Source organism: Eutrema salsugineum, unplaced genomic scaffold (assembly GCF_000478725.1).
Source record: "Eutrema salsugineum unplaced genomic scaffold, Eutsalg1_0 scaffold_11, whole genome shotgun sequence".
Taxonomy (NCBI): domain Eukaryota; kingdom Viridiplantae; phylum Streptophyta; class Magnoliopsida; order Brassicales; family Brassicaceae; genus Eutrema; species Eutrema salsugineum.
The window spans coordinates 1,028,578-1,054,651 of NW_006256901.1; the positions used below are offsets into that span (position 1 = coordinate 1,028,578).

The window sequence follows — 26,074 nt, forward strand, 5'->3', positions numbered from 1 at the left end:
TTTCTTGTTTTATCCCTCATTTAAAGATAATAGTCTTTGTAATTAAATGTTATAAAAATATATTAATTAGGGGTATATTTGTATATTTTATTAATTTTTAAATATGTGTGAAATGTGTCAAAAATGACACTTATTATAAAACGGAAGGAGTAGTAAAATGAAGACAACAAGTTAATTTCCTTGTTATGTTGTAGTTGAAAACCTAGTGTCTTTTGGGAAAAAAAAACATGGTAGATTTTGTAGGATTCATAATAAAGCTTCTCTGAAAAAATGAGACTATTTATGACTTTATGTATTAATTAAACCTAACCCTTTTGGTTCCAACTTCCAGCTGATAAACATTAAAAGAAACAAGATGAATAGTACTATATTATTAATACGGGACAAGATACATTGGGAATAATATTCTGACTTAGAAACAAAGTTTTACTAGTTAATATTTTTATTTTTTTTGAAGAGTATCTTTTACTGATTAGGGGAAACTACACTTTAGTTTAAAAAACTGTATAGATTTTGTGAATTTAACTAGCTCGAAACATATAAATTAGCAAGCAAATGAAAATTTGTGAAATTATTAATCATTTCCATTCCGGTTGAACCTTAATTTAAAAAAATATATACAAAATTACACGTTTAGGGGGAAAAAATAGATAATTTGTCTCTGAGGAAAAAGATATCGATCATTCGTGCAACAAGAACGAATTTAAATTCAACGGTCTTGCTTGTTTCAATTATAAGACATAAATAATGAGATCCCAACAACATAATTACTTAAATATTCGTCCGACATGGATTGACAAGAACCCACTCTGTGATTGTATGGAGTACGTAATTTATTTTATAATCATAGATTATACGAAGTAATATTAACAATCATAATTGAAAACCTTAAATATTGAGAAGAAAAAAAACCATATACCTTTTCTCTCAAAAATAAACTATAAACCTTAAAATCTTAAATATTTGTAAGTTTGTTCACCAACACATGCATTAAAAGATGAACACATGCATTAAAAGTCCACCTTCTACCATGACAAACAAAAATGTTACAGAAAGGAATAATTATGTTAAAATAATAAAGCTGACAATAAGTCCACACATACAGTGTACGAGGCTTAACCAAATTCTTTTATACTGGATTTCTATTGATGAATAACCTACAAACTTTTTGAAAAACAAAACTTACAAGTATATATTCATTGGATTACAAGTAAATTTCAGTGGTTCAAGTAAAACTTAATTCAAGGAATTCGAGTAATTTGTTCAGATCTAGATTCCGAAACGTAAAGTTGGCTAGAAGGAGATCATTTCTATCATGCATATATGTACATGTAATTAGGATTTAGAGATGATTTTTTAGATATGAGTTAACCATTAGCCCCCCATAAAAAACTTTCTTGCAATCTTTGTTACATAATGATACAAAAAAACTGCATCCTTTCTGCTTGCGGCTTGAATAATTACACAAAACAGAAAAGGTCCTTAAATGTGTTCACCGCGTACTGCTTTAGTTGAATATGTTCATTCAAGATTTGTTTGCAAATCGGTAGTAATACAACCTAAGGTGTGTATAATGTAGTTTGTTAGCCAAACCGATCCGAACCGTGACTCCTATGATGCGACACTATACATCCTAGTAGATCCGCGGCATTCAGACAACCACAAATCGATGTGGTCAACAATCTGTTCCCTCACTTTGTTTACAGCATCTGGTGAGCTACAATTATTTGATTTACCTGAAATCAAAGAAAGATATTTAACATTTGTTGACCTTAGGGAACCAAAAAAAACAAGTGCTAATAACCTTCAATGACCATTGGAGATTGGGGACATCCTTTTAGATCAGTTCCATGGCCACAGTTATGGCAGTTCATGATGTAAGAAGGCACTGCCACATCAGAAAATGCACAAATTCAAAACAGAGAACTTAAAGCCAAGTCGATATCAAAAAAGGAGAAAAGACTTTACATTCAGGAGAGGATGTCTGTTTTGAAGCATGACGCCATGGATCTTGTGACCCATTTGTAAAAATGATTTTGGTTGCTGTATGTATAATTTACCAAACAATCATCACAATGTGTAAAGACTAAAATGAGATTTGGAGAAGGTTTTTAATGTGACATACCCGTGATTCTATCGCCTCCATAGTATACGTTTGTTACATCAACTTCAGGGTATATACCATTCCCAAAAAGGCTCTTGCATAAATCCAAATGGTAGCTACACAAATAATCGAGGTATAGTGAGTAAAAATGGTCACTTTACAAAAAGGGTATATGAAATAGTGAGTCAAGAATGTAACTCTGTATTGATTTGCTGAGATCGAACACTATCATTAGTAGGTGACACCTGAAAATATGCTAATTCTGTGCAAACTTGGAACCACCATAACCGATATGTACTATCAGCGGTAACTACATTGTTTCTCAGATGTTTCCGGCTATATGGTCTAGCGCGTAGGCCCAAAACTCCCATACAATACTCTCTAACATATTTAGAATATGTTTCCTGCATTACAAAACCCATTAAAAAGTTTATAGGAAATACAAAATGTTAACTTTACTTCCAAGGCGATTTGAAGCATTGGAGAGAGGGAGAAAAACAATGTAAGCTTACCACTAAATCACTACCATTCTTCTTTGCTTCAACAAGGGGAACACATAGTTTATCTGAATTTCCATATTGGAACTTCAAGATTTTTAAACAGTAGTTAGTATCACTTTTAAGGCAAGACTAAGAAAGAACATGGAAATGAAAACAATTTGAATATGGATAATCCTTACCGCTAAAACCGCTGCATCTGCGGTGAAGTATAAGAAATCAGCATCAACATCAAGCTGCAGATTTCGTAAATGTATTAAACTGAAAGTGGGACTTCTACTTCCATTACTATCAGTCACAAACAGAGCTAGAGGAGATTAAGAAGACCTCATCAGTGGCGTTAAAGAGCGCTTTCACCGCCTTTCCATTTACTTTAAGCCCTAATTCCAAGAGTTTATTAGTCTCCTGTAATGCAGCTTTGCATTCTTGACCAGCTGACTCACCAATCTGCTCACAATGTCAAAAAGATCGAATCTTTCACCACAACTTTCACAAGATCATAGCTTCCACTTTTTAAGCTTAAATCTTGAAAAAAACATTGTTTGAATTAACACCTGCTGATCAAATTCAGAGAAGTCGTAGACAGCACGAACAACTGCAGAGCTAGCAAGGCTTCCACAAGTCAAATGAGGGAACTTAAGCCGGAACCACGCACTTAAAGCTCCGGGATAAGATATCCCGAAGACAAACCATGGATTCTCACTACCACCACTACTTCTATTCAACTTAACATTCAAAGTTTCCTGCATCCACAAATTCCCAAAACACAAACAAATGAAGATCATAAGCATGACATGATCTCATAAGCATGAGATGATCTCATGAAAATGAATGCAAAGAAAGCAAGAAGACTTGCCTGGTAATATTGACGGAAAGCGGCTAGATCGAAAAGGGCTTGTTTTGATGAAAGGTATTTTAAATTCTCTGTAGCTAGTGAGTTAAAAGGAGAGCTTTTACCATAGTACCTATGTTCTAATGAAACCACACCAGCTTCAAACTTCTTTGCTAATACCTAAAGATATGTTTATGAAAACATCAATCCTCTTTTAAGAATATTTCACAAGAATTTCTGGTTTATAATTAAAATCTTACACTTATATAATCTTTAGCTATGCCACTGCAAGGACCTTCACCACAGATTATCAGAAAGACAGGACCATCTGGAGCTCTAAAGTTGTCTAGAAATTCATAGTATCTTTGTCTGAATTTGCGATGATCCTGAGGAAAAATCAATTTCTTGAAATTTGGATAAAATTACAAAAATCAGAGCAATAAGTCTAATAATCTTGCGAACATTTGACAATCAACGCAAAAATAAAATTCAGAATCAAAAATAGGGAAGAAATTGGTAAAGAGAAGTTTACATAAGGAGAGTAATGATCTAGGGTTTGATTAAACCAGAGCTCATCGGTAGTTAAGTAATAATCGCTTTTGGAAACACCATGAGAGACACTACCAGAATGTAATAAGCCATTGGACAAGGTCAAATGAGCAAAAATCGTAGTGACGGTGGTGATCAGGGTAAAACCAAGCTCCGACGACATTTCCCGGCGTGGTAAACCGATTTCCGGTTATCTGGTATTTCTGTTTTTTTGGTTTTTTTTTTTCTCTTTTGACTGTATTCAAACTTGTCAAAGCGTCAAACCGGAAAGAGAGGGAGGCCACTTTCTAATGAAGGAATGAAATCAACGGCTATAAATGGGTCTTAGATATAACGATGGCTACGATCGAATCTAATTAAGGAAAGCGAGATCCGTTGTCTTAGTCGGAAGTGTGTGTTTATATTTTACAAACCAGGTTTTACTACTTTTTAAACGATTCTTCATTAATTAGTTCCGCACAAAATAAAAGAAAGAGCAAATTGCATAGGCCATCAAAAGTTTGTGAATGAATCATTATTGGGTTTGGGTCTATCTGGGCATTATAGGCCCAACGTTGTATCGACTTTGGAATTTGAATATATGATTGGCCATCAATTACCTAAAAATTTACACACACAAAAGAAAAAAAGAAAAAAAAAAGCTAATAAATGATTTGAGGGATAAAAAAAGCTAATACATGATTTGAGGGAAAAAAAAGCTGATAGGTTGAAAACAAAGCTACATAATTTGTATATTACTCTTCTATATATACTACATAACAAAACTTTGATTGGGTTGATGTGTCGTGGACATAAAAAGATGTGGTCATCAAGTTGCTTCGTACCCAATACAATAAGTTCTGGATAAAAGATATGTATCATTCCATAAATTATGTCATCTCATCATCTATTTATATAATTTATGGAAACTGTTTTATTTCTTAGATTTTTCAAAAAGATAAAAGAAAATAGAGTTGTGGTATTATGATGATAATTGTCTTATTTCACTTTTGAAAGAGTCACCCACACGTTCATATAGCCAATGAAAATGTTGTGTGTGTATGGACAATAATAAAAAAATGCATTTACTCCAGATTAAGGGTTTACAAAACATTGACATGAAGAGGCGACCTTAATAATTTTATTTTTTTGAAAAATGATCTCTATTAGTTGAAGTTGAAACCTAATTTAACATAAATAAAAGAAAAAATTTGAAACCTAGGTTGCATGAAACCGAAGCGGAAACGAAATACGTGTAATTGTGTGGAGCTGGTAATAGTGGGCATTCGACTATTTCTCTTTTTTTGGCTGTTAAAATTTATATATTCAATCAGTAAACTTAAATTATAGCTTACACAAGTAACACAACACAAGTTACACAACCTCATCAGTCATCACCTGATGTGATCTCCTATTGTTTTAGTCAAAATAAATGTATCAAAACCCATAGACGCTACTTTATATGACTTGCAAAGAAGACAGTACATATATAATGCTTGTAGTTGGAGCTGTTTATGAATTATCGATGACATGTTTGAATTCTTTCCTCTCTTTCTTACATATCATTGCCCACTCTCTTATCATATATCATGAGTAATCATCGTCTCTTTCTCTTCACGATTTCATTTTCGATTATTGATCTTTCTAATCATTTATTAATTAATAATCACACCACATTTTGGTGAAATATATGTCAACCGTGTGCGTGTACTATGGTAGCAACAACAACAACCCGTTGACTATTAGAACAGATTACACATTGATAAAGAGAAAGAAATATCGACAGACAGTTGAGAATTATTTAGTGACAAAAACATATCAGACGTAGGTGAAATTTCAAAAGAGTTCGATATTTCATTTAAGCAAAGAAAAATTCAAATAAGAAATGTTTTGTAAGAGCGATTTTTTTTCTTTTTATGTAAATGTCTTAGATAACAAATAAAAATTACTCTATTTTTAACAATTTCCGAATATTATTATGAGTTTCGACTAGAATTTTCTTCGGCTTTCAAAGAAAACATATAAAATGAACAAAAAGGTCCATTCAAAATTTTGTAGTCATATATATTATAAGCAAAGTAAAATTTTGAGTTCAAGCTCTCTCATTCAATTTCAGAGTGGCTAATTACCCTTTACCCCTCCTTATATTTTTTTAAAATAAAATTTAATAAAAAATATTAAAAATCGAAAATTATTAAAAAATTATTAAAATCGTAAACTAACAAAAAATATTTAAACTTGGAATTTAATAAAAAATTAAAATAAAAAAATTATTAAAAATTGTAAATTAATAAAAAAAATTATGATAAATCGGAATTTAATCAAAAAACATTTAAATTTTAAAATTATTAAAACTTGGAATATAATAAAAAAACAATAAAATCATATCATATATACTATATGCGAAGTAAAATTTTTTGATATAAGCTCTCTTATTCAATTTAGATGACTAATCATCATCTGGGCACTGTCTCGGAGAGAGGCTCGGTGAAATAGACATGTCTGTGAAGATGCGGACTACCTGCACCTGGACAGAAAGACCCTATGAAGCTTCACTGTTCCCTGGGATTGGCTTTGGGCTTTTCCTGCGCAGCTTAGGTGGAAGGCGAAGAAGGCCTCCTTCCGGGGGGGCCCGAGCCATCAGTGAGATACCACTCTGGAAGAGCTAGAATTCTAACCTTGTGTCAGGACCTACGGGCCAAGGGACAGTCTCAGGTAGACAGTTTCTATGGGGCGTAGGCCTCCCAAAAGGTAACGGAGGCGTGCAAAGGTTTCCTCGGTGAATTTTAGCTTTAACGACCTTTCATTCAATCTCAGCGTGGTCAATTATTTTTGTGTTCCTTACTAAAAGATCACTAATATCCTTTAATTGGTTAAAATTAAGTTTTATTTATAATTAACTATAGCAAATTTTGTTACCATTAAGTTAATATTGGATATTTTAATGCTATAAAATTATATGGTTTTGTATATGGAAAGCCCCAAGGCTCTCACTTTAGCCCTAATCTCCGATGAGTCAGAGCTTCTTCTTCAACCGGTGGTTTCTGTGTTTTGACGTTTGAGTTGTATTGCTTTATTAAAACTTTCGAATTAGGGTTTTTTTTTGTTTCAAAACTTTGGGTTTGTGTTCATGATGAATGAGGAGGATTGAGTATTTAAGCTTTGCGATTAATTTCCATCGATATTGCTCTATAAGTCTATGACCGATCGGATCCCATATTGTTTATGCTCCTTTGTTTCTGTTTTTGGAATGTGTCTGGTTTATCCAAAAATAATTTTGCTTCGGACTTGAGATTCTGTTTGGATTTCATGTTTAGGGTTTATTCATCTCATAAATTTTGAGGAATCAAAGTGATGCTAATCATACTGATTTAGCGTTGTAAATTGTGATGTCCAGTTATAGTGAAGAATATATTCACAAGCATAAAATCGTAGCAAAACAAAACAAAATATTCACAAGCATAAAAGAGATCATATTGAACGAGTTTCTACTGTTCTCTCTATAAGCCAAGTCGAATTGATCGCTCTGCTTCTTCACTCTAATTATAGTAAAAGCTGAAGAAATCATTGGAATAAAGATTTCGATGAGCCCATGACTCTTGTCCCAACCAGACTTTCTTGGTCGTGCAAAATACATGGTTATTCAAGGTGAACCAGGATCATGCATAATGGAATATAAATGGGAAATTATTGATTAAATTTAAACAAAACTAGACCAATCAGGGTTTAAAATTATATTTTTCATGTTAAATCTTATGGAATCGTTGAACAGAAAGTGTGATTTCACTAAAGACTGTTATTGGTAAAATCTTGCAATCATGCTAATTTAGGAATATTAGTAATGAGACTTTCAGTGAGACTTTTGTTATAACATTTTTTTTAAACGGATCAAGGTATTTATGTGGTTGATTTTAGGATTAGATAATGGAATGTAGGAGGGTCTTGAAATGGACATTTGCATATGGATACTACCTTGCTCATCATGAACATGCAAAGACACAACTTTTTCGAGTATTTGCAAGGGGAAGCTCGAGCTGGTTTGGAGAGGCTTCATCATTGTGCAGAGATGTAGTTTGAACAGTTTGTCTCCGGAACTAATGAACCATCCAAAAGTTTCAATGATTTCATTTGACTAAAGTAACCAAACCTACTTCGAAAAACACGTGAAAGCTTTGGAGAATGGTCTTGCTGATGTGGAACACAATGAGAGCACAAATCAACAACAGACTCTAGATCTTCTTTCAAATGACAAAGGTTGACAAGGAGGGTCTAAGAAAGATCCAAGTGGTAAGTGAGAGATCTTTCAGCTTCAGATTTATATTATTGGTGCAAAAAACCGTATGGTTTATTGCAAGTGGTATTTTCCAAATTAAGGATCATACCAAGTATTCGGTTTACAATTCGGAGGGACATGTGCAAAATTGTAAGGTTATAGTATTGAGAAGCTATTGGTTAAGATAAATAAAGAATATATTTTTTCCCTTAAAAAAATTTATAGCATCACTCCACTAATTAAAAGATGTTTACTTCTTTCAACGCCTTATAGAAAAACTAATCTCATTATGTAAATATCAATAACAGAGTACATTGGTAAAGTTTCAAAAACCAGAAAATAGTCAAGATAATACCAGTAGATACCTTACATAACAATCAAAAGGAAAGTGAGTAACTCCTATGAGAGAGTCATTTCATTAAGTATAATTGTTTAAGAATCTAATATTTTTTAAGAAAATAATTGGAAGAATATATGTCTCAAATAATAAATAATTTATTATGAGAAGATTATTCTTTCAACGAAATATAAGAAGTGAATACAATTCTAATTTTTATGATTAAAAATGAAAACATGTTTTAATTGTTTGATTTATATATAATTTTGGGATTATTTTTAGGCAATAAAGAATAACAACTTTAAGAGTGACTTCGTTTCAGCTTCCAAACTATATTTCATCTTCGTTTTAAGAGGAGAGTTCATATTAGAATACTCGGATAATATGTGTGTATGTTATCTTTGTGCTTCACTCCGCAAGATTTTTTGAAACTTATCGTTTATACAAAGATAGTCAAGCCTATAAAAGATGTGAAAATATAGAAAACTTCCAAACTTCCAAAAATAAATAGTAGAAAAAATACGAAGAAGGAATAAAACTAAAATAAGAAGAAAAACACAAAGAAAAAGTCTGTTTATTTAATATTTTATGTAGAAGAATAAGAAATTGGAAAATACAGACTATATAAAGAACAATAGGAAGAAAAAAAATCGAAAGAACAAGACGAAAAGAAATTGAAAGAAAAGATGATGTTTCCGCCCGCGCAACGCGATTTTGAGCAAGTCTTTCGAATAAATTAACGATTTTGAGTAAGTATTTTCAATGAAACATTTCCGCCCGCACAAGGTGCGGGCTAAACACCTAATTCCATAAGAAGAAGAAACAATATTATTAACATTGCTGAAACCTAGATTAATTTCTAAGCCAAGTAGAATTGTGGATTTTTAAAATATTTAAGCTGTGGCTACAAATAAGCCCAAAATGTGAAAAGTTCTCCATCAAGAAGGCTTGTATCTCACTGCTATATAAATATATTCTTTATATAAAAAACTTATGTAAAACGCATTCTGTTAGTGGAGGACAATAAAAGGAAAGAGTAAAACTCAAGATTAATTGTTGTATATGATTATAAAAAAGCTATATACATATTTAGATAGGCTATATAATATTATTTTCAGAAAGTTAGTATTTATTTATAATATTTGTTAGTAACTAACCGTACTAATTAATAACTGATTAGCCAAGCTATACTTATCTATATACTCCTGATTTTTTTTTTTGGTGCTAAAAACAAATAAAATTTGGATGAACCAAATTATATTATATTGTAGCCAAACATAATAAATATAAAAAACTGATAGATTTCTACTTTTTGTTTTTTTTTCTTAAATAAATATTTAAAAATCTTAATGAAACAAACCTAACCAACAACCGAAAAAGGTATAACTTATTATTTTTTTAAAAATATGTATATATATATATATATATACATTATCTATTTCCATTTTATAGCCGATGATATATTGCCCTTCTTAATAGATCTATATCTTGTAATGGTCGTGCATACAATCATAGGAGAAAACGATTAGTCATACACCGTCATATATACACTATTCTTATGTTATTCGACCTTTCAGTGTTTAAGTTGTTCACTAATTTCATCGGCGTCGATTTCTTCAATTATAATTATTATGGAGAATATATCTAATGAAGAAGAAATGTTAGTTGATTTCGAATCCTTTCTTGGATACCGTGAAACATTTGTAAGGTCATACCTTATACACACTGTTATGGGGTTTATCGATCAACAGTAGTTTGTGGCTAACTTATTGGAGGGTCGGATCAAACCTAGTAGTTGCATTCCAAAGGTCAAAGGACATGGGGAGACAATCTTCGTTTTTGGTGAGTAAAAATGGCTCTTACTCCGGTAAAAAATGCAACTAGCGGTGTGGAGTGGATCTTGTAGTTTAATCACTATCGTGCAATTGATGATTCTTTAGGTCTCTAGGGAAGTTGATGAGGCAATTTGGCGCCGCACTTAGAACTGCATAGTGAGGCATAATTGATTTTGCTTCTAGGTTTTATGTTTGCACAAAACACATGTAATAATATATAGGGATTTCATATTTTAATTTATTATAAAGCTTAATTACTATATTGGCTAGTTGTTGATACAACATGTCTGAATAATCAAAAAAATATCGTTGGGTGAAAAAGAAAAGTGAATAAAAATCAATAAATAAATCCAAGGATGTAAATAAATTAAAAAATAACAATAAAAAGCAAGAGGAGAGTGATGTGAATGAATAAGGACATGGAGAAGGCCACGCGCAATGGAGCGGTCCACACTCTCTCCTCACCTTTATATTCACCAAATCCGATCGTCTTTCTCCTTAATTCATCTTCTTCTTCGTCCGCTCTCTACTTCTTCTCTCTTCTTCATTTCTCTCACATTTATTGATAACTGAGCTGTTCTCACCGTTGATATTCCTAGGTTTTCCTTTAGTTTCCATCACTAGCTGCCTCGATCGAATATAGCTTCCTTTTTAATTATTCTGCAGAAGATTTACAAGGTATAACCCTAATATGTTAACAAAGGGATTTCAAGAACATATATATTCTACTTAGACGTATGTGTATTCTTTTTCTTTTTGTTAATTATGTGAGTTCTTTGGACTTTATGTGTTGGTCATTTGTTAATTACTTGTAAGCATCCTTAATTTATCTTATTTTAACTATATATATATATATATATATATATAGCTTACCGTGCATTTGAGATGTTTTCTTCACTCGATCGAACGATCCATCCTATATTTCATCATTGACATATATATCTATAGCCTAAAATATAGTATTAATTTGTTTTTATCGTTTTAAGTTGAATCTGCAGCAAGAAAAAAGATTTTTTTAAGAAGTCACGACGTATTTGTCCTATGCCTGAATAAGCTGATCTTTCTAACCTTTTTTAATGGATACATAGGTTTAGATGATTGGATTGTTTATTGCGGGGTACTTGTTCTATGTAATTCTAGGGTTATCGCTAAGTATATTAGTGATTATATTATATATAATACATTAATTTTAATTATATTTTAATAGTATAAAATAGATAAAATAGTTTTTGAGTGAAACGCCGTTTTGATGATCATTGTCTCCATTCTCTAACACTGTACAATAAGAGACATCATCATTAGTAAAATGCCCGTTTGTTCTGATCTCATCTCCTTGAATTCAACGTAAAACCTAAATTTCATACATGTAAAATATTTTATTTACTGTTAAAAAAACATATCTTATTTATGAATATATATACATGTATGTAAGTTTTTCATCATAAACCACATGAGTCATGAGAAATATTTATAAAATCAAGTGGAACCTCACTACGAAATGAGTTTGATGATTATATCTCATATAGCATTTTGTCAACTATCTATCGAGTACTCTATATATAAATGTTTTTTTTTGTATGTGCGCGAAACTCTACAAATGATTTTGTTTATAGTAAAGAGTACTCTATAAAGGATGAATTATACGTCTAATATATTCCACTATACCATATCTTCTTTCATTTGTGATCTTGTGGGCTCATAAATTATAAGTTATAACTTATGATATCATGAATTAGTGTACACATACGTAAACAAGAGCAAAATTTAGTACATGCATGTACATATTTATATTGATGTTCATTGTGGTGTTTAATTTTGGTTGTGTAGAAACAATGGAATCTTGTAGCGTTCCTCCAGGGTTTAGGTTCCATCCGACCGACGAAGAGCTTGTCGGGTACTATCTAAGGAAGAAAGTGGCATCACAAAAGATCGATCTTGATGTCATTAAAGACATCGATCTCTACAAAATTGAACCATGGGATCTACAAGGTTACTTACAAATTACACTATCACATATAATATATTGTTATCATCATGTTAAGATATGTAAACAAAGTATATCTATGATCTTGAATTTTTTATTATGAGCTTACATTTCATATATTACAGAGCGATGTCGTATCGGTTATGAGGAACAAAATGAATGGTACTTTTTTAGTCACAAGGACAAGAAATATCCAACGGGGACAAGGACTAATAGAGCGACCATGGCTGGATTTTGGAAAGCCACAGGGAGAGACAAAGCTGTTTATGACAAGAAAAAACTGATTGGGATGAGGAAAACACTTGTGTTCTATAAAGGACGTGCTCCTAATGGCAAGAAATCCGATTGGATCATGCATGAGTACCGGCTCGAGTCTGATGAGAACGCACCGCCCCAGGTATTTCACATATACCATCGATTGGTCTTACTAAAAAAGATTGATCATGATAAACTATTTAAATTCATATTCATCTTTTCACCCTTTTCTTTTTCTTATTTACATGTCCTCTTTCTATACAAACTTCAATGAGGCTAGCTAGTAATTTTGTTTCTACCTTGATGGGGACAAGACACTTTTAACTAGGGCTTCTTGTCTCTTGGGCTCTATTGGGAAGCACATGCTAACTTTTAGGTGAAAGTCTAACACCTTTACGACTTAATGTAGAATAATACACATATTATTCAACCAGGGAAAACAAGAAAAAATAAAGTCATGAGTAAAATTCTCTCCTATATGTTTATTAGATGTACATGTTCTGTCATTGCATCTTTAGTTTTGAACTAAAAAAAACCTGGCTACACAATCACATTTCCCTTTTGAATAGTAAATGGGTAAAACTTGTCTCGTTTAAGACAATTCAATCCCTTTTTTTAACACGATTTTGGTCAGCTATAAATTTCCACTCTGAATAGTGCTCTATATATATATATATATATATGTAAATTAAATAGAAATAATTTCTTATAAATATTCGTTTCTTGTTTTCCCAAGATCCTAAAGTCAATAAAGCTCAAAAGTGAAAATCTATTAGATTGCATGAGTATGTACCTATACATTCACTATCTTTCTTCCTTGCGATCTCACACTTTTCAAGCATGTCCTTATGTGTGTCTCACTAAAATTACAATGGCTTTTTCTCCTTTTTTTTTTGTTTGCACTGGCCAAACGGATTCTATGATTCTTTATTAGTTGTTTTGAAACATCAAAACGAGCGAAGGTTTCTAAGTACAAAGAATGTCTTCTTTCGTATGATAGGAAGAAGGGTGGGTGGTTTGTAGAGCATTCAAGAAAAGACCAACAGGGCAAGGCAAAAATATGGAAACTTGGAGCTCAAGTTACTTCTACGATGAAGTCGTATCAAGTGGAATTAACTCCGTTATAGACCCCATTGAGTACATATCTAATCAGCAACATAACATTTTTGGAAAAGGTTTGATGTGTAAGCAAGAACTAGAAGGAATGTTTGATGGTCTAAACTATATGCAATCGGACCATCAATTCATTCAGCTTCCACAACTCCAAAGCCCTTCTCTCCCGCTGATGAAAAGGCCATCGAGCTCAATGTCCATAGCATCAGTGGACAACAATAATAACTACAAACTCTCATTACAAGAGGAAGAAAGCTTCGAGTCAATATTAAGCAAGGAGAATAAAAGGAAGAAGAAAAACAAAATAATGTTGGGGGGAGATTGGAGAGAGCTAGACAAGTTTGTTGCTTCCCAACTTATGAGTGAAGAAGATCATGGAACTTCAGGTTACATTGGTCATCATCATATCAATCATGAAGATATGGAGATGGATTCGTCGATGTCGTTAAACGACAGAGATGAAGAGAACAGGTTCATCAGTGAGTTCTTGAGTACAAATTTGGATTATGATATTGGAATTTGCGTATTTGATAAATGATACTAATATTTTTGAAAAGAATACTTTTAGGGTTATGCATGTGTGTAAGAATAAAAGTTTATATTACGGCATTAAGTGTCTATATAGGTTAGAGACTTAAGAGTTGTCGTTAGCTTATGACGAATGGTTTGTGAAGAACCCTTGGATTTTAAATTATAGTAATAGAAATGATTATAGGGATATATATAATTGAATCAACTAATAATAGTAATCATGAAATGAAAAATAAAAATTAGAAAAAAAAAGGAAAAAGTGGGACCAGGAGATGTCGAGCGTGCGGTGTGCACAACGGAGGTCCGTTGGGCATGCTTTGTCGTCCACAACAGTTAACGAAACTTTGGGAGGAAGTCTTTTTTTTTTTTTTTTTTGGTCGAAGGGAGGAAGAGTCTTCCTTTATAATAGTTTTTTAAACTTTACATTATTTCACACGAATCATATTCTGTTTTTTTTTATTAAAAAAAAAAAATCATATTCTGTTCTTTTATTCATTTGAAAATTTGCTATATTACATATACATAGTCGTTAGATGTTGGTTCTCAGTTCTCACTAAATTGTTAAGAAAAATTACTGTGGATCTTAAAAAGTTTAAAGAAAAATGTATGGTGCCAAATGTCAATGGAGACGTTCTATGTTTATTTTTGTTTTATAAAGAAGAACGAAACCAACTACATAAAGTCTCTATTTGAGTGTGATATGGAATAATTAAGCACTTTTTAACCAAGCTAGTGATTTATTATTGTCTCCTTTTGTAACTCCCAAAATACTACTTTCCATTAATTGTGGGAATATAACCAAATTAATGCCCGTCATTAATGAAACCATGGTACAAAAATTATTAGAAATTAACTGCCGTACAATTGGGGGTGTCCAATTCTTTTATTTAAGAAAAAAAAAACGTACTACTAAATGACCATCAAAACAAAAATATTCAAAGTCACAAAATCAGATACGAATAAAAAAGATTAGTTAACCTGTTTTGATTTTCTGTTTAAATAAAATATGAGTTTGATTGATAATCCCGTATTGGTACATGATATACCATTTTAGTAGATATATACTATTTTACCAATCATAAAAGTGAATATGTAAGGTCATCTCCAACCTTGAACCACAATGAGGGGTTTATCAGATTTTTTTATTAGTTTTTTGAGAAATTTTTTTTGGATGAACTCTATGAAAAAATTGATGTCCAACCCTGAATCCTTTCAAGGAGTTCTTTGAATTATTATAATAATTTTTTATTCAAATTTTTTTTTCGAAAATTAATTTTAAACATTTAATTTATTATAATTTCAAATAAATTATTCATTACATATAATTAAAAATACATGAGAAAAAGATTAAACAAACTTATTCATTACATATAATTAAAACACAAGAAAAAAAACATTAAACCAAATGTCCAAATTTCTGCCAAACATGTTCAAGTAAATCCTTTTGCAATTTATCATGTGTTTCTAAATGCCGAACTTCTTCGCGATTGCCTGTCAAATTTTGGATATTTGTAAGCATGTATGTAGAATATGACATATCCACCTGAGAACTTCTGTTAATGTCGTCTTGTTCGTATTGTGTTGTATCAACTAGATTATATCCATCGCGTTCGTCTTCCACGATCATATTATGCAGAATGATGATTGCCCGCATAATATTCCCAATTTTTCTCTTATCCCAAATAAGAGCTGGATTTTTTATAATTGCGAAACGAGACTGCAAGACTCCAAAAGTACGTTCGACATTTTTGCGGTAGGATTCTTGACATGAAGCAAACAATCGGGTCTTTTGATCTTGCGGTAGGGGAATCGATTTTATGAAAGTTGCTCATTTTGGATAGATACCGTCAGTGAGGTAGTATGCCAAACGGTATTTGTTTCTGTTGACATAGTACTTAACTCTTGGAGCTCGGCCTTGTAAAATGTCATCAAAAACCGGGGAGCGTTCAAGAAAATTAAGGTCGTTTAAAGTACCTGGAGGTCCAAAAAATGTGTGCCATATCCATAGATCATGCGATGCCACTGCCTCTAAGACGATTGTCGGTTTTCCTGAACCACGTGTATATTGTCATTTCCAAGCGGTTGGACAATTTTTCCACTCCCAATGCATACAGTCGATGCTTCCAATCATCCCCGGGAATCCACGTGACTCTCCGACATCAAGTAGGCGTATTAGATCATCTCGGTGGGCCTTCTTAGGTATCCATCTCCGAAATAAGAGATAATTCCTTCAGTGAAATTTTCTAAGCAAGAAATAAATGTACTCTCACCTAGCCGAAGGTATTCGTCAACCGCATCTGCTGCAGTGCCATACGTCATCATACGTATTGCCGCTGTACATTTCTGTAATGCAGAGAGGCTAACCCTTCCAACACCATCTCTCCTTTGTTGAAAAAAAGCTAATTCCGTTGAGAGTCGATCAACAATACGCAGGAACAACGTCTTTCTCATCCTAAATCGGCGGCGAAATAGATGAGGAGGATATGTTGCATCATCACTGAAATAGTCGTTCCATAACCGTTGATGGCCTTCTTCACGTGCTCTTTCAATATATGCTCTTTTTTTCTTCTTTTCTGGCATTGGAGCGGTATGCTGATGTAGTAATTTGTTGAATGCATCTTCAAATGTTTCCTCCAAGATATTATCAAAAGTTTCATCAAAGTAGTCATCAATATCGACATCAATGGGGGTGTTTGAAGAAGATGCCATGTTGAAGATGAAAATATAGAGAATGGTTTAGGAAAAAAAACGGACAACTGTTTGTTTTGAGAGAAATAATTTCTTTTAGGCTGAGAGAAAGAAGTGTTTGTTTTGAGAGAAAGAAGGTTAAATTGTTTGTGTGATATGGTAATGAGTTTGATCGATCTTTACATAGAGAAGTGGCAAAAATATTTACAAACAATTGTGTGGCTTCCAAACAAGATTCTCGGTCCAATAATGTAAGTTTTTAAAAATATCACAAACAGTAGACAACATAAAAATATCAACCATTTCGTGGTCAAGGACAGAAGACAACAAAAAAATATGGTCCCTCCACTGAGTGTTGTTTCCGTTCACGGGTTTCCACTATTTGGCCCTTCAATGAGTTCTGTATACGATCACCAACCTGTTCACATTACGATCAGAAAAATTCACATAAGTTGGAAGAAGTATACATCATTATCATCATATATATTAGTTATCCAAAAACAAACATTGCATTAAACATTAAATAGCACCGTATTCATACAACACATATGACACGTTAAAAACACTAAACTGATTATGATAAAGTCATCATAACAACACCTACAAGCTCTTAACTTAAATTATCAAATAAATTCATCAAGAAGTTTGTCCCTAAAATCAACTTCTTTCTCAGAAAGTGGCTCGGTTCTACTAAGAAGACTCTCTAGCATTCTCTGTCTAGACAGCGCCTTCTTCAATTCCAAGTCTCTCAGTTTTATTTCCCACAAATCCTTGAAGTCGTCCATTTTTTTCCCTTCGTCTTTAGCAGCTCCGTTCACCTTCTTTTTAGCAGCAGCTTTTGCTGCCTTCACTCCAGGCGGCCGAGCTTCAGGAGAGCTATCTACAAGTATTTCAGGTTGACTTGCGTGAGCCGAAGTCTCGTCCCCCTTTCTTCGTTTCTTTTTTTCAGAGTCTTTGTCCGTCGTGGAGGTGCACCACTTCTGGTCATGCCGTAATTCTCTCCAACAATGCTCGAGGCCGAACTTAAACTGGTGGTCACTGTAAAATATTTGATGAGCAGCTTTCACCAAATCATCGTCGTTTTGCCCACTTCTCTGCCCTTTCACAGCCGTTTCATAACAACCTACAAACTTGCTGACTTGGTCGTTGATTCTTCCCCACCTCTGCTTGCAATGAGGTGCCTCTCAGCCTGGTAAGTCGGCTAACTTCTTATTGGCATTAAACAAGAGCTGAATACGCTTCCAAAAAGCTCCAGTTTTTTGTTCATTTCCCACTACCGGATCCTTGCTGGTATTTAACCAACAACTGATCAAAACAATGTCCTCCACTGGTGACCATATCCGCCTCTCCTTGCGATCCTTGGAAGCCACACACGAGTCATCGTTAGCTTGCTGACTACTAAATGGAGGCAAGTCTGATGAGGTTAGATCTATGGTTTGAGAAAAATAGTAAGGGTTTTCTGCTTGGCTTGTTAAAAAATTAACAAAACCCTGAGAATTACCAAAAGCATTCGAAGAATCCATTTGGTAAATAAGGAATGGTTGAAAAGGATAGAGGGATAAAAGAAGAAAGGAAGAGCTACAAGATTTAAACAGAATTACAAACGCCAAGAAGCATATGGATGAAGAACAGAAGATGAATAAGATTGGTTTATATAGAGTTAGTACGTAAGTTAGGGTTTAAGTTAGTAAGAGAACGAGCAATAAATACACACCCATTCTTGCAATTAATCATCAACAAACAAATAGCATTCATCACAAACTAAACCAACAATTACTCTTCACCTAACAAAAAAGCAGACTAACCAAACATTGATGACAACCTAACCGATTATTCTAACCTAGTACTTAACTGATTATTCTAACCTAGTACTTTAATTCGAACCATAAAGCATTGATGATAACTAACCTTGATTCAATGCTGATAAGACTGATCGTTGTTGTTCCTCGTAAAACCTCACCCATAAGACTGAACCAACACGCCTGTTTGTTGTTCCCCGTAAAACCTCACCTAAAAAAACCATATGTGTGAGAATAGATTCAACTAATGCATAGTATAATCTATAAATGTCGATGTGTAAGAAAACAAAGTACCTGGCTTGTATCAGCCGATGTCCATCTTCTGTCCACAATCTCAGGTTACCAAACAATGTCGACAAAATAGTATATCGCAAGCAACCATATATAACAGTCACTCATAGCCTAAATCATAGTTATAATGTCTGGAATAGCTAATACTTAGGGAAATACAATAAGTCTTCTACAAACAAGTTCTACTACTTAGGCAAATACAATAGAAGTTTTACTACAAACAGACGCATTATATGTCTACTACTTAGACATATATGAAATGGTTGCAAAAACCAATAGGACGAACAGAAGGAAGAAACCGTCACCTCGGTTAGCAAAGTCATGCTTCAGCTGTGCAACCTCACCTTGAAGGACTCGTACTTCTTCCTTTAATTCGCCAACAGCTGGGTCGGAAGCCACAACACCTGTGTCTCCTTGGTTTGCAAGCTGTTCCTTCATGCGAACAACTTCACCTTGAAGAAGGCGTACAGCTGGGTCCAAATTACGCTGATTCCCCATTGCCTCATCAAGCCGTATCTTGTATCTCTCCAGCTGCTCTGTCACACCCTCATCCCACCATTTAAATATGAGCTCAAAAGTCCCCTACAAAACAATAAAGTGTTATCAATCTAATAAGCAGCAAAGTAATCATGATAAAGCAAGCAAAGTTCACCCTTAATTACCTCATTCAAGTACTTCGGACACTTGTAGTACCGGCGGCCAGGAAAAACTGTGGAATCACCTCTCATTGCTTCAAGCTTCAACCGCATCCCGCAGAAACACTTCTCCTGAATTCTTTAGTTGGCATCGGAATATGCCCACCCCAAATCCATCTCTGGCCCTTCAAAAGATGTTTCTGAATAGCTGATCGGCATTCTTTCTGCACAAAGTTGATAACAGTTTATCATCAACCTCCAAGCAATGAACAAGAATCATAATTCATACGCATAGACTATTCGGAAAACGAAAACGGAAACCATATCAACTATAACGCCCATGAATCAACCAATTCAATCGCAAACCATATCAACTATGAATCATCCAATTCAGTCGCAAATTAATTCAAGTTGGGTTTTCACATATTCGATATCAAAACGGTTAAATCGATAACGAAAACAACCCTCCAAGTACACTGATAGCCCTAATTTGCCAGAAAACATAAAAGCCCCAAATTCCCCCAAATCAGCAAACCCTAAATCGACAAAACCAGAAACAAATCCATACAATTTCAACCTAAACGACTACTTCCCGATCAGACAGACCATCGCATGAACTCTAAGACCCCTAATTAGACGAAAAATTAAAAAGCCTCAAATTTCCCCAATTCGTATAAACCCTAACTCGACGAAAACACATATAAAACTCTCTAAAATTTAAGAAAACCAAGGCTCGGATAACATACCTTCGAATTCGAGTCGTTACCACCCTTCGATCTCGGAAAAAATTGCCGGAATCGCGAAGACGAGATGAATCGCCGAAGGAGATAACTTTGGTCGTAAAAAAAAAGAGATCGAGCAAATGAGTTTTTCAGAAAAAAAAACCCGATACCCCTTAACTTTATTTTCTCTCTCTTTTCTGCTTCAACCAATAAAAACTTCACACGTGGCCGATGAACCCCTTCCTGAACCGCTGCTTCAGGTCCATCAGGAAGCACCGCTGCTTTCAGTATTGGGCTTTTATTCTTTATTTTAAATCGAAAAATGCCCAATATTACCATCGATGAACCACAATTTACCCAACGTTGGAGCTGGTCTAAGAGCATCTTCAATGCTGAACCCTTTCATGGGGTTCATAAGAATATTATAATATATTTTTTTGGAGTAATGAATAGTTTAAAACTCTATTCTTTTTTCTTCCTCCAATGCTGAACCCCTTCATGGTTTATTTTGTTTACTATTTGATTCTTATTTGACAAGAAAGTAAAACCAACGTAAACAATTCATTACTCAAGCTTGTAAAACCCTTACATGAATCCGTAGTCCAACGACCGACATGTTTAAAAATATATATATATATATATATACAAGAGCATATCTGCATGTCCTGTATTTAAAGCTTAGTCACCTGCAATCACTGAAGCAAAACAAACAAAAAAGAACATTTGGATCATTAAGCTCGTCATAAAAGTGAAAGGAGTAGCTGTTTTGCAAGAACTAATGATGTAACGTTTGCCATGGTTTAACACAATGACTTGAGTGGTTTCGCACCTTGGTTTGGAGGGAAGATGAAACTCTGCTCAGAGACTTTTTCCTACAAGACTGCTTAAAGGAAACGATGTTTCCATGAGAAGATGATGAAGGAGAGGGTTTAGGAGATCATAATGTTGAGAAACATTTGAGATTAAAACTCTTAAGTCTGTGGATTAGAGGTTGAAAACATCTATTAAAATAATGGATGTGGTGTACCACTACTGCAAGAGACAATAGCTAAGACAAAAAAAACAAAGTTAATAACCGTTTAGGTGTTAGACAGGTCCAGAGGGTAAAAAACGAATCTATGAGACATCACACCTGTATGTGAGTTTTGATGATCGCCTTTCTGATTAAAGTTGCTAGAAAGAATTCTCATTTCAGAACTCAGTAATCCAACCTAAAACTAGAGATTCAAAACAAGATAACAACAAAACATGTTTCAATGCAGAGCATCCTAATAAGATCATCTAATCAATCAATGACAAAAGTCAGAGGAACAATGGCGCTCACAGCGGTATAAGGCGCGAGAGGAGTGAAAGACAAGATGTCAATTCGATGCAGTAATTTCTTGAATCAGCAGCTTCAGGAGAATCAGGTTGGTTGCAGTAACCAAACGAGAGAAACCAGGTCGTCCAATATGTGAATGGTCTCTGGCTTGAAACAAGTTTTAGCAAATGTTAATGTGAAGAGCTTGCTTAATTATACCTTTCTTCTGCGTCTCCTCTCGCCTCCTGCCATTGCCTCTCAGTTCACACCTACGAATAGATCCACACATAAGAATCAGACTTTCAGAACCTCAAAAATCAGGGAAATTTTAATAAAGTTTGTTAATATGTATGTTTATCTACGCAAAACCGAACAAGAAAGGCCACATTTTTGTTGCGTCACAGCGAACAAATCTCTTCGCAATCGCAAACTTAAGCATCTCGATTTGGCTTCAGCTGATTAGGTTTGAAGGTTTCTCTCAGGAATCTTTTTCTTATTGCTCTACGAAGAAGATGATACAAACAAAGAACAGAGAAATTTGAGAAGAGAGAGAGAGCGTCCCAAACAAAACTTCTCGCTAATAGATTGCTGACACGTGGCTGATGAACCCTTCTAAAAGTGGGCTCTTGAAATCCTTCCCAAAGAACCGGTTCATCCCTTTTCTTTTATTTTTGATTTATTTTTAATCAAAATATTCTCCATGAACCTCCCCAACCCTGCGTTGGAGGTGGTCTAAGAACTTGCAGCACTACATTAGCTTTTTGTGTACTGTTACAACTTTTTTCTTTTACTTATTTGATACTATTTCTTTGTTGTATTAAAATATTCTTACCGTTTTGTGTTACCAGTAGAATCTTATGAATTTTTGGTTGTAACATCATTCAAGCTTTAGTTAAAAAAAAAAAACATCATCCAAAAAGAACAGATGTAATATAGGCTTGACTTAACTGAAAGATTGGTCGACAAATGACCAAAAAAAAAAAAGATTTTTCCCCTGCTCACCAATGAAGAGCAATCTCAATGGGAGAGACCCATGAGGGTCATTAGATTATTATTTAATTAGTTTTTAAGCAAAAAAAATGAGATTAAAAACTTATTCTAGAGACTTGGTGTTTTAGGTGTGCAATGAAGAGACCCACATGGATTTCCAAAAAAAAATATATATATTTTACCAAGCAAATCTATGTTAGAGAAATATTGATTGTGCATGTTGTTTACTTGATCGTCAATGACTTTGACTATGAGATACTCTTGTCTATGCATTGTATCCAACTTAGCTTGAAGGTTTACATATATTTGTTTGCGTAGAACAGTAAAAGAAAGAAAAAAATTGAAAGACACACGACAAATTACACCAATAGAGTGGGTTTATACAAAAAAAGTAAGCAAGACACAACCCATGGTTTGTTCTTTGGGAGGAAGCATCACCACGGTGGACTGAGCATTGAATCCCGAGTGAAGAACCTTCCCGCGGATCTCACGGCCTTCTTGGCAAAGGGCACATGTATGGCAAAGGACATGTGTCACAAAGTCACAAGTCGTCTCCATATGTTCCTTTTGCATCTCGTCCTCTATGCAGCTACCGCAGCAACCACATGACTTGTTCATCGCCTCAAAGCTTCCCTGTTTCAACCCAAAGGAAAACCAAAAATGGGGTTAGGAGATGCGATTTGTCCTTATATGCAAACAGTGGAATATAAAATGGGAAGACAGATGTAAGATTGCAAGCAAAACGGGAAAATTGTAATGGACAGGGCACTAGAGCCACTAGAGCAAAACGGGACAAAACTAGATGATGAAGACTTGCGTTTGAGAGAATTTTTATCATGTATCAAACCTTTATCACAAGGTTCCAACTCAAACAACCTCTCTGCGGCTTCTTTACCGAGTTTGGTATCTCCATAAACTCTTTGGCATCTCTTTGATCATTCTATAAGCTCTCCATACCATTTGATAAGAGCATTCACAGCTTGCACTTCTTCAAGCACACATGATTCATCACCAGCCCGTGAACGCAGCGTCCTTCTTCTCTACTTCTCTCGTGAACACAAGCAGATATAATTGGTGCAATCCGTGAAAACCCAGATATCAAAAAGACTAAATCTCTTTCAGGCATTTCATCGATCAGCTTCTCTGCGTAAAATTCATGATCCAATCTCAACTAACATCCAACAAGCTGGTCCCAGAGAATCCATGGTGGTATCTCAATGTCTTCACTACTTCACGAATTCAACAATTCGGATGAAAAATAAAACTATTCTGATATCAAAATCCATTTCAGATTAGAAACTGCTAGTGAACTCCATTAACCAATTTGCAACTCTGAAACAGATATTAAGTTTGTATTATTTCCTCAAGGAACAAAATTACATAGATATCAAAGTTTCTGCAGAAATGTATACTCACCGGATTTTACGCAATTCAAGACATAATCAGCGCTGAGAGCATCCAAATCAGCCGGAGAAAGAGGCGTAGAAGAACAGGAAGTTTCGAAACAAAAATTCAACCGATAAAGAGAAGAGATTAGGGTTTAAGAGCTTATCTCGTTCGCTTTCCCTTTCACAGACAAGTTCCGAAATCTTATGCCCCCGTCTGTAAACCGCGATCCGGCAGACAAATCGATTTCGTCGTCGGAGATATGAGAGGAGAAAACTATCGGGAAAATAAAATGTTTTAGCAAAAAAAAAATTTTCTCGCCAACTTTAAAAACAAATGAAAACATGACACGTGTGGCAAGAAACGTTTAGAAAACGTCTCCAATTAGGAGACCTCTCTGCCAAATAAGAAACGATACATTATTAAAAAATTAATAAATTTCTGCTAAATACCTTCTAAATATTGCGTTAAAAGATGCTCTTAGGCCGTATATGGGCTCACAAATAGTTTACAACTTGGCACGGTTCGATAACTGTAGGCCTCATTGTGTAATTAGCTTGATTATTTAGCTGAGAAATAGAAAAATATAGTAGCTTAACCAGTATGTAATTAGCTTAATTAATCTTAAGTAGCCACTTAAATTGATTTTGTTTCGTTTTTCTACATTGATCTTTTCAACAAATTTTAGCACAACACAACAAAACCAAAATTATCGCATAGATTATACAGTACGTAGTTATACATCTAAAGACTCTTTACCCTTAAGCCCTAAAACAGAGACACACCAAAACCAAAAACAGAGACATACTAAAACCAAAAACAGAGTCATTCATTTTACAAAGAGTAAAACCTTATTCATCATCAATATTCACACACATCTACTTCTTCGTCTTCTTTGTCTTCTCGGTGATCAAGTAGCAGAAGCTTTCAAGGCCTTTTTCGAAGCTTGAGATTTGATGGACTTGGGTTGTTTTGGCTTCTTCGCTTTCCTCTTCTTTTTCGTGGCTGCTTCTTGTCTGTTCACAGACACAGTTTTCTTGGACCTTCTTGACGAAGAACGAGTGTTACCCTTTCTCTCCTCCAGATTCTTCTTGCTCTGCTGTCTCGTAGTCCTCGTGTTAGTCTCTGAGAGCTTGTATGAGGCTCTGATTTTCACGAGCTTACCTTTAGCGACTGAGTTTTTAAGCTGTAGAGAAAGTGTTTTACGAAAATTATCTGGTAGTTCGGATTTGTATTTCTCCTCAATCTTCTTTGCTATAGCGTAAGGGCTTGATCCTTTCTTCTCTTTCAGAGTGATCAAAGCCTCTTTTATCATCTTCATCAAAACCAGAAGTAGAATAATTTAAAACAAAACTACAAATCTATTTTTTCAACAATGTAAAAAAGGCATATAGAGAAATTCACCTGAAAGTATGGAGGATGAGTGGCGGTTTTGGATTTTCGCGGCGTCTTCACTGTCTTTTCTGAAGCCGCCGGAGTTTTCTTCACGGCCGGAGATTCGGTTTTCTCTTTGGCCATTAGAGCAGAGGATTATTACTTTATTAGTTAGTGTGAGAAGAGAAGATAATGCTTTGTTTGTGTTTTTTTTTTTGGGTCGGCCAAAGGCTTTGGTTTTTTTGGCGTTAGCTATTAACCATCCTTTATAGCAGCGAGGAATGTCCAAGTGTTTCTTTTTGGTTGGATGTAGTGTTTGCCGGAGGATCTCTTACGTGTGCTTGTAATGAATCTGGAAGTTACACATGGCGGGATTTGCATGTGTTTGGGAGAAACACACTTTATTACAGGCGGTGTTTTAGATATTTCCTCATATTATATTATAAATTTATAGTTATTATATCAGGAAATATAAAGTATTGTATAAAATATTCCACCTTGGCGATCTCTGTCTACATAGCATCTTGTGAATTGTGCTTCCGCAATTTTTTTGTGTTGGGTGTGTTTTCTGATGGATACAAAACCTCAGTTTTGGAGACT

General features: G+C 34.2%; 3 protein-coding genes across 3 annotated transcripts; 1 reads left to right on the forward strand and 2 right to left on the reverse strand.

Moving 5' to 3' along the window:
- Window positions 1-1,457: 1,457 nt before the first annotated feature.
- On the reverse strand, window positions 1,458-4,196 carry LOC18026361 (probable serine protease EDA2). Its single transcript, XM_006409137.2, has 12 exons — window positions 3,966-4,196; window positions 3,694-3,819; window positions 3,458-3,613; window positions 3,156-3,344; window positions 2,929-3,048; window positions 2,784-2,837; window positions 2,617-2,688; window positions 2,303-2,508; window positions 2,126-2,220; window positions 1,969-2,043; window positions 1,805-1,888; window positions 1,458-1,736 (listed from the first exon to the last, which is right to left on the reverse strand). Exons 1-12 carry the CDS (start codon window positions 4,143-4,145, stop codon window positions 1,612-1,614), a joined length of 1,482 nt encoding a protein of 493 aa, XP_006409200.1. The 5' UTR covers window positions 4,146-4,196; the 3' UTR covers window positions 1,458-1,611.
- A 6,769-nt stretch (window positions 4,197-10,965) lies between these two features.
- LOC18026362 (NAC domain-containing protein 37) lies at window positions 10,966-14,296 on the forward strand. Its single transcript, XM_006409138.2, has 4 exons — window positions 10,966-11,084; window positions 12,234-12,395; window positions 12,516-12,787; window positions 13,646-14,296. Exons 2-4 carry the CDS (start codon window positions 12,239-12,241, stop codon window positions 14,294-14,296), a joined length of 1,080 nt encoding a protein of 359 aa, XP_006409201.1. The 5' UTR covers window positions 10,966-11,084; window positions 12,234-12,238.
- Window positions 14,297-24,799: 10,503 nt separating this feature from the next.
- On the reverse strand, window positions 24,800-25,713 carry LOC18026363 (histone H1). Its single transcript, XM_006409139.2, has 2 exons — window positions 25,505-25,713; window positions 24,800-25,415 (listed from the first exon to the last, which is right to left on the reverse strand). Exons 1-2 carry the CDS (start codon window positions 25,616-25,618, stop codon window positions 25,011-25,013), a joined length of 519 nt encoding a protein of 172 aa, XP_006409202.1. The 5' UTR covers window positions 25,619-25,713; the 3' UTR covers window positions 24,800-25,010.
- Window positions 25,714-26,074: the final 361 nt, after the last annotated feature.

Bases quoted from the DNA above. Each gene is read 5' to 3' on its own strand.
- LOC18026363 (XM_006409139.2), bottom strand. From the start codon at position 25,618: ATGGCCAAAGAGAAAACCGAATCTCCGGCCGTGAAGAAAACTCCGGCG. The intron at 25,416-25,504 runs GTGAATTTCTCT...GTTTTGATGAAG, and splicing joins CTCATCCTCCATACTTTCAG to ATGATAAAAGAGGCTTTGAT.
- LOC18026361 (XM_006409137.2), bottom strand. From the start codon at position 4,145: ATGTCGTCGGAGCTTGGTTTTACCCTGATCACCACCGTCACTACGATT. The intron at 2,838-2,928 runs GTCTTCTTAATC...CGAAATCTGCAG, and splicing joins TCTTTAACGCCACTGATGAG to CTTGATGTTGATGCTGATTT. The intron at 2,689-2,783 runs GTAAGGATTATC...AAAATCTTGAAG, and splicing joins CAGATGCAGCGGTTTTAGCG to TTCCAATATGGAAATTCAGA.
- LOC18026362 (XM_006409138.2), top strand. From the start codon at position 12,239: ATGGAATCTTGTAGCGTTCCTCCAGGGTTTAGGTTCCATCCGACCGAC. The intron at 12,396-12,515 runs GTTACTTACAAA...CATATATTACAG, and splicing joins TGAACCATGGGATCTACAAG to AGCGATGTCGTATCGGTTAT. The intron at 12,788-13,645 runs GTATTTCACATA...TTCGTATGATAG, and splicing joins ATGAGAACGCACCGCCCCAG to GAAGAAGGGTGGGTGGTTTG.